The sequence below is a fragment of the Dama dama genome, chromosome 21 (assembly GCF_033118175.1).
Source record: "Dama dama isolate Ldn47 chromosome 21, ASM3311817v1, whole genome shotgun sequence".
In the NCBI taxonomy this organism is placed as follows: Eukaryota; Metazoa; Chordata; class Mammalia; order Artiodactyla; family Cervidae; genus Dama; species Dama dama.
Window position 1 is genome coordinate 64111090 of NC_083701.1, and position 15643 is coordinate 64126732.

At 37.3% G+C, this 15643-nt stretch overlaps 1 protein-coding gene across 3 annotated transcripts; it reads left to right on the top strand.

Moving 5' to 3' along the window:
• Nucleotides 1–38: 38 nt before the first annotated feature.
• RIDA (reactive intermediate imine deaminase A homolog) lies at nt 39–14498 on the top strand. Of its 3 annotated transcripts, none has more exons than XM_061123695.1 (6): nt 40–238; nt 1600–1705; nt 3280–3334; nt 4593–4661; nt 5750–5805; nt 14274–14498. In XM_061123695.1, the coding sequence occupies exons 1-6, from the start codon at nt 174–176 to the stop codon at nt 14301–14303; spliced, it is 381 nt and encodes a 126-aa protein (XP_060979678.1). In that variant the 5' UTR covers nt 40–173; the 3' UTR covers nt 14304–14498. The 3 variants fall into 3 exon arrangements, with proteins under 3 accessions (XP_060979676.1, XP_060979678.1, XP_060979675.1); XM_061123692.1 differs by lacking the exon at nt 14274–14498 and adding an exon at nt 7018–7667 and having other exon boundaries at nt 43–238; XM_061123693.1 differs by lacking the exons at nt 5750–5805; nt 14274–14498 and adding an exon at nt 5290–5402 and having other exon boundaries at nt 39–238.
• Nucleotides 14499–15643: the final 1145 nt, after the last annotated feature.

Sequence of the window (15643 nt, forward strand, 5' to 3'; positions counted from 1 at the left end):
CCTCCACGTGGCCCGGAGTCGCACGGAGACTACAACTCCCAGAATGCCGAGCGAGCCCCCGGCGACGCTTTAAAGCAGAGATTCTGGCCCCGGCTGGTCAGTCAGATTAGGCGCAAGCGAGACTTGTGTTCTGCGTAGTTGTTTCCGAGGGGAGCAAGGGAAAAGGGTTAGCCATGTCGTCTTTGGTCAGAAGGGTGATCAGCACCGCGAAGGCCCCCGCGGCCATTGGTCCCTACAGGTACAGGAGGGCTGTGGGAGCCGAGAAGGACTCGAGGCGTCTGGGGTCGCGACCCCGGAGCGGGGACACAGGGCGTGTAGGGTGGGGGTTTGGGGCTTGGGCTAGTCCGAGTCAGAGCTGCTGCGGACCTCGGGGTTCACTGTGCCCACTGGGACTGAACCATAGCAGGCAACGCACCGAGAGACTCAATACCAATTGTGTTATAAAATTATAAAATTACCAGTTGTATTTAAAGTTATAAAGGAAAAAAGATGTGAGGGGAGACGTCATGAAATAAAAGGGGAAAGTTGGGAGCGTGCTGGAGAACAAAATGTAGGGAACTAGGACATTACAAATGAGAATATTTTCTGAATAACCGTGAAATGGGGTAAAACAGATTTTACTTCTAAATTTAAAGTTAAGGTTTCTTTATAAAAATTTTTTTAAACATTTAATGCCATTGAAATGTGTACTTAAAATGGCTAAAATGGGGGAAAAAAATGGTTAAAATGGTAGGTTTTATGTTTAGAAACAATGGTGGGACTTTTTATCTGAGAATTAATTGCCTTTAAAGTTGATTTGTTTGGCTCTCTTTCAGGTCTCAGTGTAGCTTATGCTCTTCCCTGTGATTTTGTTACAAATTCTGATATTTAGTTTCCTCACTACAAAAATGATCAGTTAAAGTAAACTGTGTATCCTTCTTGACCCTTCAGCAATGATTAACCTTGTCTAATTACTTATTTTCTTGAGTGCTTGGCTGTGCTTTCTTTTGTTGGTTATGGGATCTTAGTTCCCTGACCACGAATTGAACCCAGCCACTGGAGGGAAAGTGCCAAGTCCTAACTACTGGACCCAGAGAATTCCCTGTTTAGTGTTTAAGAAACTCCCAACTACTTTCCAAAGTGTGTGTACTATTTTGCATAACCACCAACAAAGTATGAGGGTCCCATTTTCTCCACATCCTCATCCATACTTATTATCAGTCATGTCTTACTGTGTGTAGTGTAGAGTGGCTTTGGTTTGCATTACTCCTTCACTCTTCGTATGTCTTCTTTTATGAGGTGTCTGTTCAGATCATTTGCCCAATATTTTGCTGGGTTGTTTGTCTTTATATTATTGAATTATATAAGAGTTCTTTATATATTCTGAATACAAATCCATTGTTAAATAAGTGTTTCACAAATATTTTCTCCCAATTTGTGACTTGGGTTTCCATTTTCTTAAAAATGTCTTTCAATAAGCAAAAGATTTTAATTTCCATGAAGTCCAGTTACCAATTTTTTATTTTATATTTTGTACTTTTTGTATCTTAGCAAAGAAATCTCTTAGCATTGAGTTTTACATTTTATATTTTACATCTATTGGATTTCTGTTCTTTGCAGTCAGGCTGTGTTAGTCGACAGGACCATTTACATTTCAGGACAGCTAGGCATGGACCCTGCAAGTGGACAGCTTGTGCCAGGAGGGGTGGCAGAAGAGGCTAAACAAGTGAGTCATTTTCCATATTTGAAGTTCCCTTTTATACTTCTTTTTCATCATATTGAGAAATATTAAGAATGCATTTGGCTGATTTGTTTTATAGAGATTATCAGATAGATGCTTTTTAAGTTATTGGTTGACTTAAGACAGTTTTATGTCAATAGAAAGTTGGAAATTTGATGAATCATTTAACAACCTAAAAAAAAAAAGATTTTACTTGCCAAGGTGACTTATTGGGTATTAACCAAATTTACTGTGGTAATCATTTCACAATACATATATGTATTAAATCATCATGTTATTTACCTAAAACTAATGCAATGTTTTATCTGTTATATTTCAGTGAAATGGGAGGGAAATTGTGAAAGCAACTGTGAATTGTGAAAACATCTTGCCACTTCCACATGAGTTGGGAAATTTTTTTAGAGCCAATGACCTGCAAAAATAATCCACCACCACAGAAGTAAAAATCAGTGTTTGTTAGAAAGAGAGAAATATCAAAGGTTACATGCAGTATGCAGTATATTTCCTAAAATATTAATAAGGATGGGGGTGTAATTCTAATCCAATAAATAGAATTAAATTATCATTTAGTACATTCACTGAGTCATTTGTGATGTCCAAAGGTAGAAAATAACCTAAAATGTACATCATGAGGAACTAGCTAAAGAAATCCTGCTAGATCTGTACAGCTAAATTAATATGGAAATATCTTCCAGATGAATTGTTATATAATAAAACCAAGATACAGAACATCTTGCACAATAAGCTACCATGTGTGTGTGTTTGTCTCTGCCTGTGTCTGTCTGTCTAAGGATATATACATTTATGCTGGTATAGGTATTGGCTGTCTCTGGAAGGATACACAAGAAACTAGAAACAGTTTTCTAGTGGCTGCCTTTGTTGAAGGAAACTCGGGAGGGGGAGTAAGGGTGAAAGACATCTTTTCACTGTGTGTGTTTTTTGTAGCTTTTGAATTTTTTGCCATATCCATGTATAACCCATTTAGAAGATTAAATTTTTTAAAATCATAAACTATGATAATGTGACCAGTCAAAGTGGAAGACTGAATTGGAAAAACAATCAATTAAGGACAGAGTGAAAAACTAATGTTTTTCCAAAGACCAAAGTGTCAAACGCACACAAAATTTACTAATAATTGTTTTTTAAGAAAAAGGAAAGAACCTCTTTAAAAATATTGCTTCAAAGAAAACAGGTTTTAATGCTTACTAGCTCATACTTTTCCTGAAAGTGATACAGAATTAGGAGCCCCAGTAGTTACTTCTGTTTTATCTTAGTTGACATTGGTTGAGAATTTCACAATTCTAGCATTGAGGAAGAGACGTCAGTCTTTCTCCTCACAAAAAGAGACAAATTCTCACTATATTTCAGAAAGACTCATTCCATCAAAGAAAGCCAAGAGGCAGTTTACTTGTATAGAGGTGGCTTATGAAGAGTGAAATTCCTAGAAAAGGAAGATTTCTCTGCAACATAGGAAGTATTAGTAAAAGATGGTTAACTGAATTGAGTTAAATCTTCCTTGTAGCATTAGTGCCTAAGGGCTTTCTTGCCTTGGTTCACAGGCTCTTAAAAACATCGGTGAGATTCTGAAAGCAGCAGGCTGTGACTTCACAAATGGTGAGCAACTTCAAATTACTTCACATTTCTGTTTGATAATCTTTTGGTCTTTTTAAAGAACACATGGCATCTGATAATTTGTCCTGCCATATCTTTTGTTCTTTGAAGCTGGCTGAATTTCAGTCCCATAGACACGATACCAATGAAAAATTAATCAGTAGTCGATCTAGAGCCATATACACAATATCAGTAAAAAATTAATCAGTAGTCAATCTAAGAAAAAAATGGAACATTTTATTTGACCCAGCCTGAGGATGATACCTGGCAGACAGTCTTGCAGAAAGCTCTGAGGACTATTCTGAAGAGGTAAGGGGAGAGGCCAGCGTATACATGACTTGGCACACATCTTGGCAGAAGGTTAGTGCTATTCATGAGGAACAGATAGCTAAGTTAATGGTTTTAGTGCTAGGTATGGGAACATATATAAAACTAGATTCATAACATTTTCTCCTGAAAATATCTATCTGGGGGCCGGTTCTGCCAATTTCCCTAAAGCACGAAGTGCCTTATCCTGATCTTCCTGAATTCCTTTTAGGATGTTTTGTAGGTCAGCGACTACAGTGGCTAATGACTTGATTCTTGTAGAACTGGATGCTCCCTTTTGATCTTAATTTCAAAGTCTGGGAGGTATTTCATGACCAGTTTGTCCCACAGGGCTAAAAATGCTCATTGCCAGGTCGGGCGAAGACTTCGTTGATATGTCACTCAGTGTGCTGTTAGTGGACTAAAGCTCTGTTAATAGTAGCCAGACGCCAGGAAACGATTCTCTCTTCTTGCTGCTTCCCATATCTAGAGTACAACTATTATAATCATCGATCTTGAAAAACTGTATTTTAGGTCAATAATTTCAAGTCATCTAGTTATTTTTATTGGAGACTCAGTCACATTTGATAATGCAAGAAACAATAATCTTGCAAAATAAAACACAGGTAATATAGCTAGTGACATGAATAAACTCTTAAGTAAGTTATGTTCTAGGGAGTTGCATGGCTGGCACCAGCACAAGAAGAATTGAACTTTATGGTTGAACAAGTATTTCTGTTGTTGAAGTGGTCTGGCTAATGCTCTATGAAGACACCCAGTGCACACTAGAGGGGAGGCAGGACTAAATGGGCAGAGAAAAGAAATTTTATGTTAACATTTTTCTTGTCTTGCCTTAAAATGTGAATTTTATTTCATCACTACCATTTTTCTAAGTAATGTTTTGGATTAGACCAAATAACTAAACAAGCCTAATGACAATGTATATATCTCCTAGTGGTAAAAGCAACTGTTTTGCTGGCTGACATAAATGACTTCAGTACTGTCAACGATGTCTACAAACAATGTAAGTTATCTGGCTTTGTTACTGTTTTCCGTTTTAAAGAGAAGTGTGTCTATTGGACCCCCCTGATGGCCCAGCAGAAAAGAACCCACGTTGCAGTGCAGGGGATGCGAGTTCAGTCCCTGGTCCCAGAAGATCCCACATGCTGAAGGGCAACTATAAACCCAACATAGCCAAATAAACAAACATTTTAAAAAGGTACATATTAACCTCAATAAGTGTCCATTATAAACTAAGAAGGGCTTTCCTGGTGGCTCAGTGGTAAAGAATCCGCCTACAAATGCAGGAGAGGTGGGTTTGATCTCTGGGTCGGGAAGATCCTCTAGAGAAGGAAATGGCAGCCCACTCCAGTATTCTTGCCTGGGAAATCCCATGGACAGAGGAGCCTGGTGAGCTACAGTCCATGGGGTCACGACTTAGCAACTAAACAACAACAATACATTAAGAATGTTGGGCGAGGTTAAAGAAATGGTCATAGATCCTGTCCTAAAAGAATGAATAGCTGATTAGAAACATGAAGTGTGTCCCCATGAAAAAGATCCAAGACATTTCTATTGCATTCCCTAGAAAAACATACTGCAACCAGACAAATCCTTTTTCCTTAAGCTTAATTTTATTACATCCTCCTCAGGTTTTCTGTACTCTCCTAATCATTTTTCAACACATGACTGCATTTATTATTGCTGTGATGAGGTCCAGCCACGATCTGTCCTCTGTCAGAACCATTAACTGGTTAGTTAATATTTCTGTGCCTTGGTTTCCTCATATCCTAAATGTGGATAACATCTTGTAAGGTTGGAATTTTAAATGAGTTAATACAGCATGTAAGCATGCATGTTAGAACAGATTCTGCAGAGTATATATTTTCATTTTTTTCCCAGAAAGCTAAGATATTTTTAAGAATATTAAGTATCATGGGACTCAGGGCAAAGTATTTTGTCAAACAAATATGAACATGAGCTTCTTTTTTCCAATGTTGCTTGTATCTAAGAACTGACATAGATCTGGATCACTTACCAGATTCTTGATCCTGCAGTGTTGAATTATAATATAGTATCTGAAAAAACTAAAATGAAATTCTTTTAAATTAGATTTTCAGAGTAGTTTTCCTGCGAGAGCTGCTTACCAGGTTGCTGCTTTGCCCAAAGTAAGTACACATTTGTCTTAAAAATTAAGAAAATTAAAGATCAAGGCCACAAGCTTCCCTGGTGACCTAATGGTAAGAGTCCACTGGCCAGTGCAGGGCACATGTGTTCAGTCGCTGGTCTGGGAAGATCCTACATGCCACGGGGCAGCTATGCCCGTGTGCCAAAACTACTGAGCCTGCGTGCCTAGATACTATGCTGCACAACAAGAGAAACCACCGCCATGAGAAGCCCGTACACCGCAACTAGAGAGCAGCCCATACACGTCACTACTAGAGAATAGCCCTTGCAGCAGTGAAGACTCAGCACAGCTAAATATAATAAATAAATCTTTTTTTTTTTTTAAATCAAGGCCACACATGAATGTGAATACAACAGAATCATTTTACTTAAGAGAAGTAAAACAGCAGCTGTATTATTTTGCTGTTACTTAATGACTATAAATTGAGCCAGGTCTGTGAGTCTACAGTTAAAATTTTAATTTTCTATCATATAATAAAAAATTTAGGAAATGCCCTGGCAGTCCAGTGGTTGGGACTCCGTGCTTTCACTTCTGAGGGCCTGGGTTTGATCATTGGTTGGGGAACTAAGATCCCACAAGCTGCATGGCTTGGCCCACAACAAAAAACACTAGACTTTCCATTAGAAAAAATCATCTGAAAAACAATGGCTCATAGATTTCTCACTGTTCTTACTTTGGTTTTCTAATTGAACTAGAAGCACTTCCTATGCCCCTTAGCAGTACGATATTTCTACTTATAAAAAAGCAATTCTCATGGACTTCTATTGGAAATTTTCCACCAAAGAAATTTAGCTTCTGTGAATGGTATTTTTGTTGCTTTGTCTGTTACTTGGAATGATCAGTATCATCAAATTTATTAAGATACAGAATGAGATAGAAGGAGCTCTGAACTTGGCATAAGACATGGGTTTGAACCTCTGCCACTTGGCTTTGTGTTCTGGGATGGGTTAAATAACCTTTCTAAGCTTCAGTGTCTCATCCTCTGCACTGAGAGAACTCTGATAACAGAGCTGCTAGGGGAGTCACATGAGCTAACATAAATATACGTGCTGAGCACAGTAGCCTAGCCTCTTCTTAGTGATTCTTGGTCAATGTGCCCCCTCCTTTCCTTCTTTGAAAAGTTTAATGTTAAAAATGCATATGTTTTCAGTAGGTATTATGGTGCCCTCTTAATCTGTTATTTTCCCAACAGGGAGGCCGTGTTGAGATCGAAGCAATAGCTGTGCAAGGACCTCTCACGACAGCGTCCCTCTAAGTGGGCCAAGTGTTATTTAGTTTGGAAATTTAATAGTATTTTTAAACTTAATGGCTTAATCTTTGTTGGAAAGGGTAAGGTTGAAGTATCTGGAGATATTATGGAAATACCACATAATAAGGAGAACTGAACATGAATTGAAGATTAATGATGAATCTAGTTACTAATGTTATAAACTACACTTCTATAACAGTTGTATTGCTGGATGTGGGAAAACAGACATGCCTTAATTAGTTAACTCAGAAGAATAAAAGTAGAAGGAAATAACATGTAGGAAAGATGAGCTACTATTCCTGAGAAATAAGAAAGAGCACACCTAATTCAACTAAACCCTATTAATTTAATGATGTGAAGTATTTTATTATGTCAGATATGTGATTTTTACTGGAATAAAATTAAAGCATTTAAATTTGAATGGCAGAGATAAAGGAGAAGAAACTGGACCAAATTTTATATAGATAATATTTTTCTAGTGGAAATAAAATAGCATGCAGATTTTCCTTGGTGTTATTCCATTCACTGATTTTTTAACAGTTTAATTTAGATATTAAATTACATTACCTAAATAAAGGTGAAGAAACTATTAAGTTTAAACTCTCAAATATTTTTTCTCAAAGTTTACTTCTGACTTTACATTTTTACACTGTTGTAAAGGCTCTGTATAACCATTTTATGTTTGTTCTTTGAAGTCTTTTCACATAGAAACTACTACATGAATACCTCCTTGTTGTAGAATAAATTCCAATACAGAATTTTATAGATTTAAGAAGTAAAAGTTCCCTTCACTCACTGTCTATTTCACTCACCTCCCCAAAGACAACCACTGCTGAGGATTCTGAGTGAGTGTAACCAGCAGATAGTTTTCTATCCATTACATATTTGGTCTTCTAGTTTGGTTTTGACTTATTTATATAAATGGAGCTTTACTGTATATATTATTCTACAGATTGCTTTCTGCTTGTCTTGAAGGTTTTCCATATAGATACATATTGATCTACCTCATTTTTAAAGCTGTTGCAGACTTCTTTTATGTAGATATACCTTAGGTGAGTTTAACCATTGTCCAAACAATTCCATGTTTACAAAATTACCATATCAGTGTGCTGTAACATTCTTACTTACACATGTAACATTTTACATACCTATTTGTTTCAAGTTGTTTTAGAAATGTCTTGCTAATTTGTAAAGTTTGGTCACCAAAAGATAATGTTAGAAGCACTTCTGAAGAGCAGTTTTAAGACCACAGACTTTGGAGTAATTCCAGCAGGCTTCAAGGCCCGGATCTACCACTTATTAGCTCTATGACCTTCAGCTAATTACTTAACCTCTTTTAAGTCTCAGTTTCCTGAAAGATAATAATTGCACCTTCTCAAAGTAATGTCGTAAGGACTATTCAACATTAAGAAGAAGAAAAAAACTTAAGATCATGGCCTCTAGTCCCATCACTTCATGACAAATAAAAGGGGAAAAAGTGGAAACCATGACAGATTTTGTTTTCTTGGGCTCCAAAATCACTGTGGATGGTGACTGCAGCCAGGAAATTAAAAGACGCTTGCTCCTTGGAAGGAATGCCATGACAAATTTAGACGGCATATTAAAAAGCAAAGACATCACTTTGCCGACAAAGGTTTGTATAGTCAAAGCTATGGTAGTAGTCATGTACGGTAGTCATGTACAGATGTGAGAGTTGGACTATAAAGAAGGCTGAGCCCGAAGAATTGATGCTTTCAAACTGTGGTGCTGGAGAAGACTAGAGATGAAACCAATCAATCCTAAAAGAAATCAACCAGGAATAGTCATTCAAGGATTGATAATGAACCTGAAACTCCAATACTTTGGCCACCTGATGCAAAGAGCCAACTCTGGAAAAGACCCTGATGCTGGGAAAGATTGAAGGCAGGAGGAGAAGAGGACAACAGAGGACGAGATTGTTAGATGACATCAGTGGCTCAGTGGACATGAATTTGCGCAAACTCTGGGAAATAGTGAAGGACAGGGAAGCTTGGCATGCTGCAGTCCATGGGGTCGCAGAGTTGGACATGACTGAGCGACTGAACAACCACCACCAGTATTCTTGCCTAGGACAGAGTAGCTTGGTGGGCTACAGTCCATGAGGTCACAAGAGTCAGACACAACTTAGAAACAACTACAGTGAGATCATCATATTTTTCTCAGTTTGCTAATAATGGTAAAATACACCCATAGTAATGAGTTTTTTATAGTATAGAACCAACTCTCATTCCTAGATAAATTCACCTTGTTCAACATACATATTTATAACATATTTCATACACTCAAATTCAGAATGAGGTATTTTGTTTAGGATCTCTACAGTTATGTTCATCCGTGAAACTGGCTTGCTTCTTTTATGTAAGAGTTCATCGTAAATATCCTTGAATGTGTGATGGAGTTTACCTATAAAACTGCTGGAGCTTGATATTTTCTTTGGGAAAAATTTTAAACTACTGATTCAATTTCTTTAATGGTAACAGGAACATTCAGATTTTCTAGTCTTCAGTCAGTTTTGGTCATTTACCTTGTTATAGAATTTGCACACTTCATCTAAATTTCACCTTTTAATCTCTTGCATCTGTATTCAATGCCTTCTTTTCATCTAATAGTTTATTTGTGCTATTTTTTAAATCAGCCTTGTCCAGAAGTTTACCCATTTTATGAATCTATTTAAAGAATCATTTTTTGTTTAGTCTTATCTTTAGCATTAATTTCTGCTCTTGTATTTAATATTTTCTCCAACTTATGTATAAGACATTTCTTTCTGCTTTTAATATTAAGACTTTGTATGTGACAGAAACCCAACTCAAACGTGTATAAAAAGGAAAAAAAGAGGAATTCATAGGATCATGTAACAGAGAAATCCAGAGTACAGCTGACTTTAGATATGTGTGTTCCAAAAATCTCCCGGCTCCATCTGTCTCAAGGGGAAGATGCTGCTGGCTCAATGTAGAGACTACCAAGGTACCAATCCCAGCAGAAAGGCAGGCAGGAAAGTCTGAGAAGCTTCTGATTGGTCCAGCCCAGGATAAGGACCAATTCCTAAGCCAATCACTGTAGGCAGGAAATCAAATAAAATTGACCAATAAGGGTCCAAGGGGCATCCTTATAGATAAGTCATGACTTCAGATTCTAACTCTGCAATGAAAAAACTGGAAGTAAAATGCTGGTATCCAAGTTGATTGATTTGTTAGTGGCTGGGTTGGGATTTTGAGTCTTCTTCCCACACTTAAGGAAAATTATGATAGTGTTCAATGTGAAAAGGAACACATTGCATGTTAGCCTTTCAAACCTACACAGCAATCTCTTTTAAGTGTGTAATTAAACAAATGATCACAAGATGTCTAAAGTCACCCATATTTCCCTGTTACACTCCTTACCTTTGATGGAATGTGTGATTTTAAAAATGTTTTTCTTTCTCAAGGACGCAAGTCAAAAGTAATATGTTTCTATAACAAAAATTCACATAGAGAAACTTTCCAACACTTTATTTCTAGTAACATTCCATCAAAATTGTTAATATTGAACCAGCAGTACAAAACAATTTTATAAAAATTTTGGCCGTATTTTTCCTATAGCCAATTATAGTCAGTTCTGAGGAAATTATCATGATTATATAAGAATAAAGAGCATTTATTAATAAATAGCATCAACAAGTATTCAGAATGTGAAATTTGTACTAAGCTCTGTAAAGTACTTTCCCTGCTCTAAAGGGCTTAACAATCTTTTTGCTAACATTTGGTCAACAATTAGAAAGCATTAAAAAATAACTTCAAATAAAAACTTTAGTTTCAGTGTTTCTAAGATATCAGAAAATTAGTTCTCATAAATTGTAGCCAGCTAAGTGCTAATATGCCTGGGCATAATTGCTCTATAACACTAATAAATATTTACTAATATAGCAAGTGTTATTGATTTGTTTTTCTTTTCCTTATTTTGTTTTTTTGTTCTTTTTTTTTTTTTTAGCAAGTGTTATTGAAACATTCTCTGTAACCTACTATCTCCAATAGATTCCAATGAGGAAAATTCAGAAGTACTATGCTCAGTGGTTCAGTAGACAAAGTTCTATTAATAGTTGTGCCTTGGCTAGTTTGCTATTGCAACACTAAAAAAGATAGTAATCCCTCAGGTACATCAACATGATTTTTGACCGAATTATGTGTAATGTTTAGATTTCCTCCTTTTAAAGTTTATATTTTCTGAAGTTTCTAATATGAACATATATCCATTTTTTACTAAGAAAAAAATTTTAATGGTAAAGGAATTCTTTCCTATGATTATTACCAAAGCAGTCACTGTGTCACAAGTACTTAGATAAAAGCAGTGTTTTTACCCCTCCAAAAAAAAAAAAACTCTTTAACAAAGCTCTGATATCCAGAAAACTTGAAGCAAATCCATAGTGATCCACTAAATAACTACAGTTGAAAATAAACTTTTAGTTAGTCCCCACACTGAATTGCCATGAGTTCACCTTTGAACCTTATGACTTCCTGGTGAGGTGCTGGGCTGAAACACCCTCCCAGCCCAAAGCCTCTGGACAGCTACACAGCTGCAGTGGACAGCCTCCTCTTCTGTCACTGAAGAATTTTTTTTAAGTATTTGGGATCAGGATCACATATACTGATTCAATATAATATCCATTATTTTTTTCATAAATTTATATGATAGTATGAATTATTATATCTTGATAGTTACTTCTATTTTGTTAAGAAAAATTTTAGAACTACATTTTGGGTTTCCCTGGTGGCTCAGTGGTAAAGAAACTGCCTGCAATGCAGGTGTGGGTTTGACCCCTGGGTGGGGAAGATCCCCTGGAGAAGGAAGTGGCCCATTCCAGTATTCTTTATTTATTTATTAAATTTTATTTATTTATTTTTGGCTGCAGTGGGTCTTCATTGCTGTGCTCGAACTTTCTCTAATTGCAACAAGTCGGGGCTACTCTAGCTTCAGTGCTCGGCCTTCTCACTGCAGTGGTTTCTCTTGTTGCAGAACACGGGCTTTAGAGGGCAGGCTCAGTAGCTGTGGCATACACAGGCTTAGTGGCTCTGCTGCACTGGAATCTTCCCGGACCAGGGGTTGAACCAGTGTCCCCTGCACTGGCAGGCAGATTCCCAACCACCTGATCACCAGGGAAGTCCCCCACTCTAGTATCCTTGCCTGAGAAATCCCATGGACAGAGGAGCCTGGCAGGCTGCAGTCCATGGGGTCACAAAAGAGTCAGACACAACTTAGCGACTAAACAACAACAGTCTATATTTTATAAGGAAAAAAAAATAGATTAGGAGGTCAGCCACCTGAGACAAGATTAAGGGAGTGCCAGCCCTGCACACACCAGAGACTTGTCACAGACCCTGCCTTTGAACATTGTTACAAAATCCCTCATCAAATCCTCTGGGGTGGGGGACACCCAGGCAGGAGCCCATCTGTTTCCTCTTATGCCTCGCAAAGTAACAAAACTATCCTTTTTAACTTCACCCCCTCCCCGGGGGAAAAAGAAAAAAATGAGACAGACTTCAAAATCATGGTCCCTAACTGGTTTCTCAGAACTCTTTCTGGAAACCAGTGAGGCAGGCAGATCTCTGTCCTAGTAATGGATAGAGTTGTGTGTTTACTCACATCAGTTGCACACTATTAAACTGAAAGGGTAATTTAGACAAACATAATACACACTGGCCCCTCTTCGACCTTCAACAGTTATTAAAGCCTGGCTTTGACGTCTGCAGACTTCTTTCAGTAGGTGCAGAAATAATGATATGATTGTTAGCTTGCAATATCTCAGCTATTGCCCAATACATTTGCTGGGTGGTGTTTCTGAAGTAAAGCTGAAGGTCTCCAATTTGATTTCATGTGGGTTAGTACTGCCAGGGAATTCCTTAACTTTTGCTGGAAGTAACAAGAACTGAAAAGAGAAATTCCGTATCTGTCAACGGCTCTCTGAGATTATACTGATTCTGTTCATTCAATTAAAACCTTGAGATTACAGCCAGTCTCACTCCTTAACTTTATAAGCTCTGGGGACGAGAGGAGCTGACAAAATTTTAGATGAAATGACACTTTCTGAGCAAAGGCTTTCAACTTTTCAGACACAGCCCTGCCTTGCTATTAGAGGATCACTCTCCTTTTACCCAACAGAGGCACATGGGCTACATGAAACAGCTTTATGATGTTCACAATGTTGACATTGTGAAACAATTCAGAATTGGGTCACCAAATTAGCTTTATAATGATGAGATGCTTGTAATGTTAGACACTCTGACCATCTATTGTATTTGCCAAAAGAGCACATATTATTTGACTATGACCATCCAACACTCTTTGATTACTTCAGTGTGGAAAAAAAACTTTTTTTCCTTTAAAAGCCATTCTTGACTCAAGGCCAAGTGTGGAATAAAGCATCTGTTAAGAATGATGTGTGAAGAAAAAAATAGAAAAAACAAAAAGAATGATGTGCGGGAATTCCCTGGCAGTCCAGTGATTAGGACTCCGTGCTTTCACTGCCAAGGGCCCAGGTTCGATCCCCAGTCAGAGAACTAAGATACCACAAGCCATTCTGCATGGCCAAAAAATTAAAAAATAAATGATGTGGGTGTTTTGATTGCTCAAGGCTGTTAGCTATGTTAAGATTCTTACTTCAAAGTTTGAATGGAAAAAGCAGTGAGGTCACAGGTTGGTCTCACAGTCCTATCCTGTGGGTCCCCCAGGAGATGATACAGAGCACCTCTGACCAAGAGTCTGGAGTCTGGGTTGGGGAGTTCCTAGATTGGTAACTGGCACCCCCTGTCGATAAATGCCAACGTTTGCCCCCTAATGAGGATCAGTTCAGTTCAGTCACTCAATTGTGTCCGACTCTTTGCGACCTTGTGGACTGCAGCATGCCAGGCTTCCAGGTCTATCACCAGCCTCCAGAATGTGCTCAAACCCATGTCCATCTAGTTGGTGATGCCATCCAACCATGTCATCCTCTGTCTTCCTCTTCTCCTGCCTTCAGACCAGCATCAGGCACTTTTGCAGTGAGTCAGTTCTTCGCATCAGGTGGCCAAAGTATTGGAGCTTCAGCTTCAGCATCAGTCCTTCCAATGAATATTCGGGGTTGATTTCTTTAGGATTGACTGGTTTGATCTCCTTGCAGTCCAAATGTGGATGCCAGCTGACAAATCATTTGTTCACCATTTCCTTCCCAGTTACATATGGAAAAGTCTGCAATCATCTAAACAGAACACACACTCGGCTACAAAGTGGCTATACATCATCCTGGAATTAGAAAATTCAGTCCTGGGGACTTCCTGGCAGCCCAGTGGTTAAGCCTCACCTTTCAATGCAGGGGGTGTGGGTTCAATCCCTGGTCGGGGAAGTAAGACCCTACATGCCTTTCAGCCAAAAAACCAAAACATAAAACAGAAGCAATGTTGTAACAAATTCAATAAAAACTTAAAAAACAAAAATAGCAAGAAAATCCAGCCCTGATGGTAGTTTTTCTTTTTTTTTTTTCTGATGGTAGTTTTTCTATTAATTCATTTTAAATAGCTCAAGTCTTAATCCAGCTTCTGCATTTTGAATCTGGAAGCAAAGTTAATAAACTTCTCTCAAAGTCTGGGGACTAAGAATCAGAGTGTACTTCGCTATGATATATCAGTTTTAGGCAAAAGAAAGAAAACTTTAGCATAGGAAAGGATGATTTTGTGGTTTTATACGCACTTTTTCATAATATAAGGGCTAAATAAATTGTCATTTGCATTTTAAAATGTAGATGTGTACACACACACTTCTGTTTTAGCATATCCATATAGCCTGGCATATACATTACCTTCTTATGGAAGAATCAGAGGCAAGAAGCTTTATTATCTTTTCATAGAAGGACTAAAGGACATGGGGGGAACAACTTTTCATACCTTTCTGTATTATTTGAATTTTACTACAGGCAATTATTACTTTAATTTTGTTTAAAAAAATTAATTAGATTATTTAGATGGAATATTTTAATTTTGGAATATTCAAATATTATGGAACATTTCAATTTTCTTTCTAGGTTTTTAATTTAAATGTATTAATATTATCTAAAAGAATAAGAACAATTTCTAAAAATGTCTTAGTAACCACATTAAAGGCATTAAAGGCATTATTACTAAGCTTGACCAGCTTTGGAATGAAAACATTAGAATCACACAAATCCATATTTTATATATTTTTTTTAATGACGTAAGTATAAATGGGAACCCTTGGTACTTGTTATTCACCTATCATTTTCATGAACGCACCCATCTTTTCCATTAAAAGAGTAAAACGCATGAATTCAAAGACACATAAAATAGTCCTTCTTCTCAATAAAATCACAATCCAGCTTCTTTATTTTGCAGACAGGATGAGGTCATCTACTCAAGTAACTCCTCTTGTTACCTACCTCAATTCAACTCTTTAAAGTCAGGAACATAAAAACATTAAAATCAGAGTAAAGATAATTCTTCCCTCTATTCTATGTTCTTAAAATTAATTACATCATCTTCATAGTTTAATACAGAAGCTAAAGTAAAAGAGTCTAGTTAATTCATCTGAG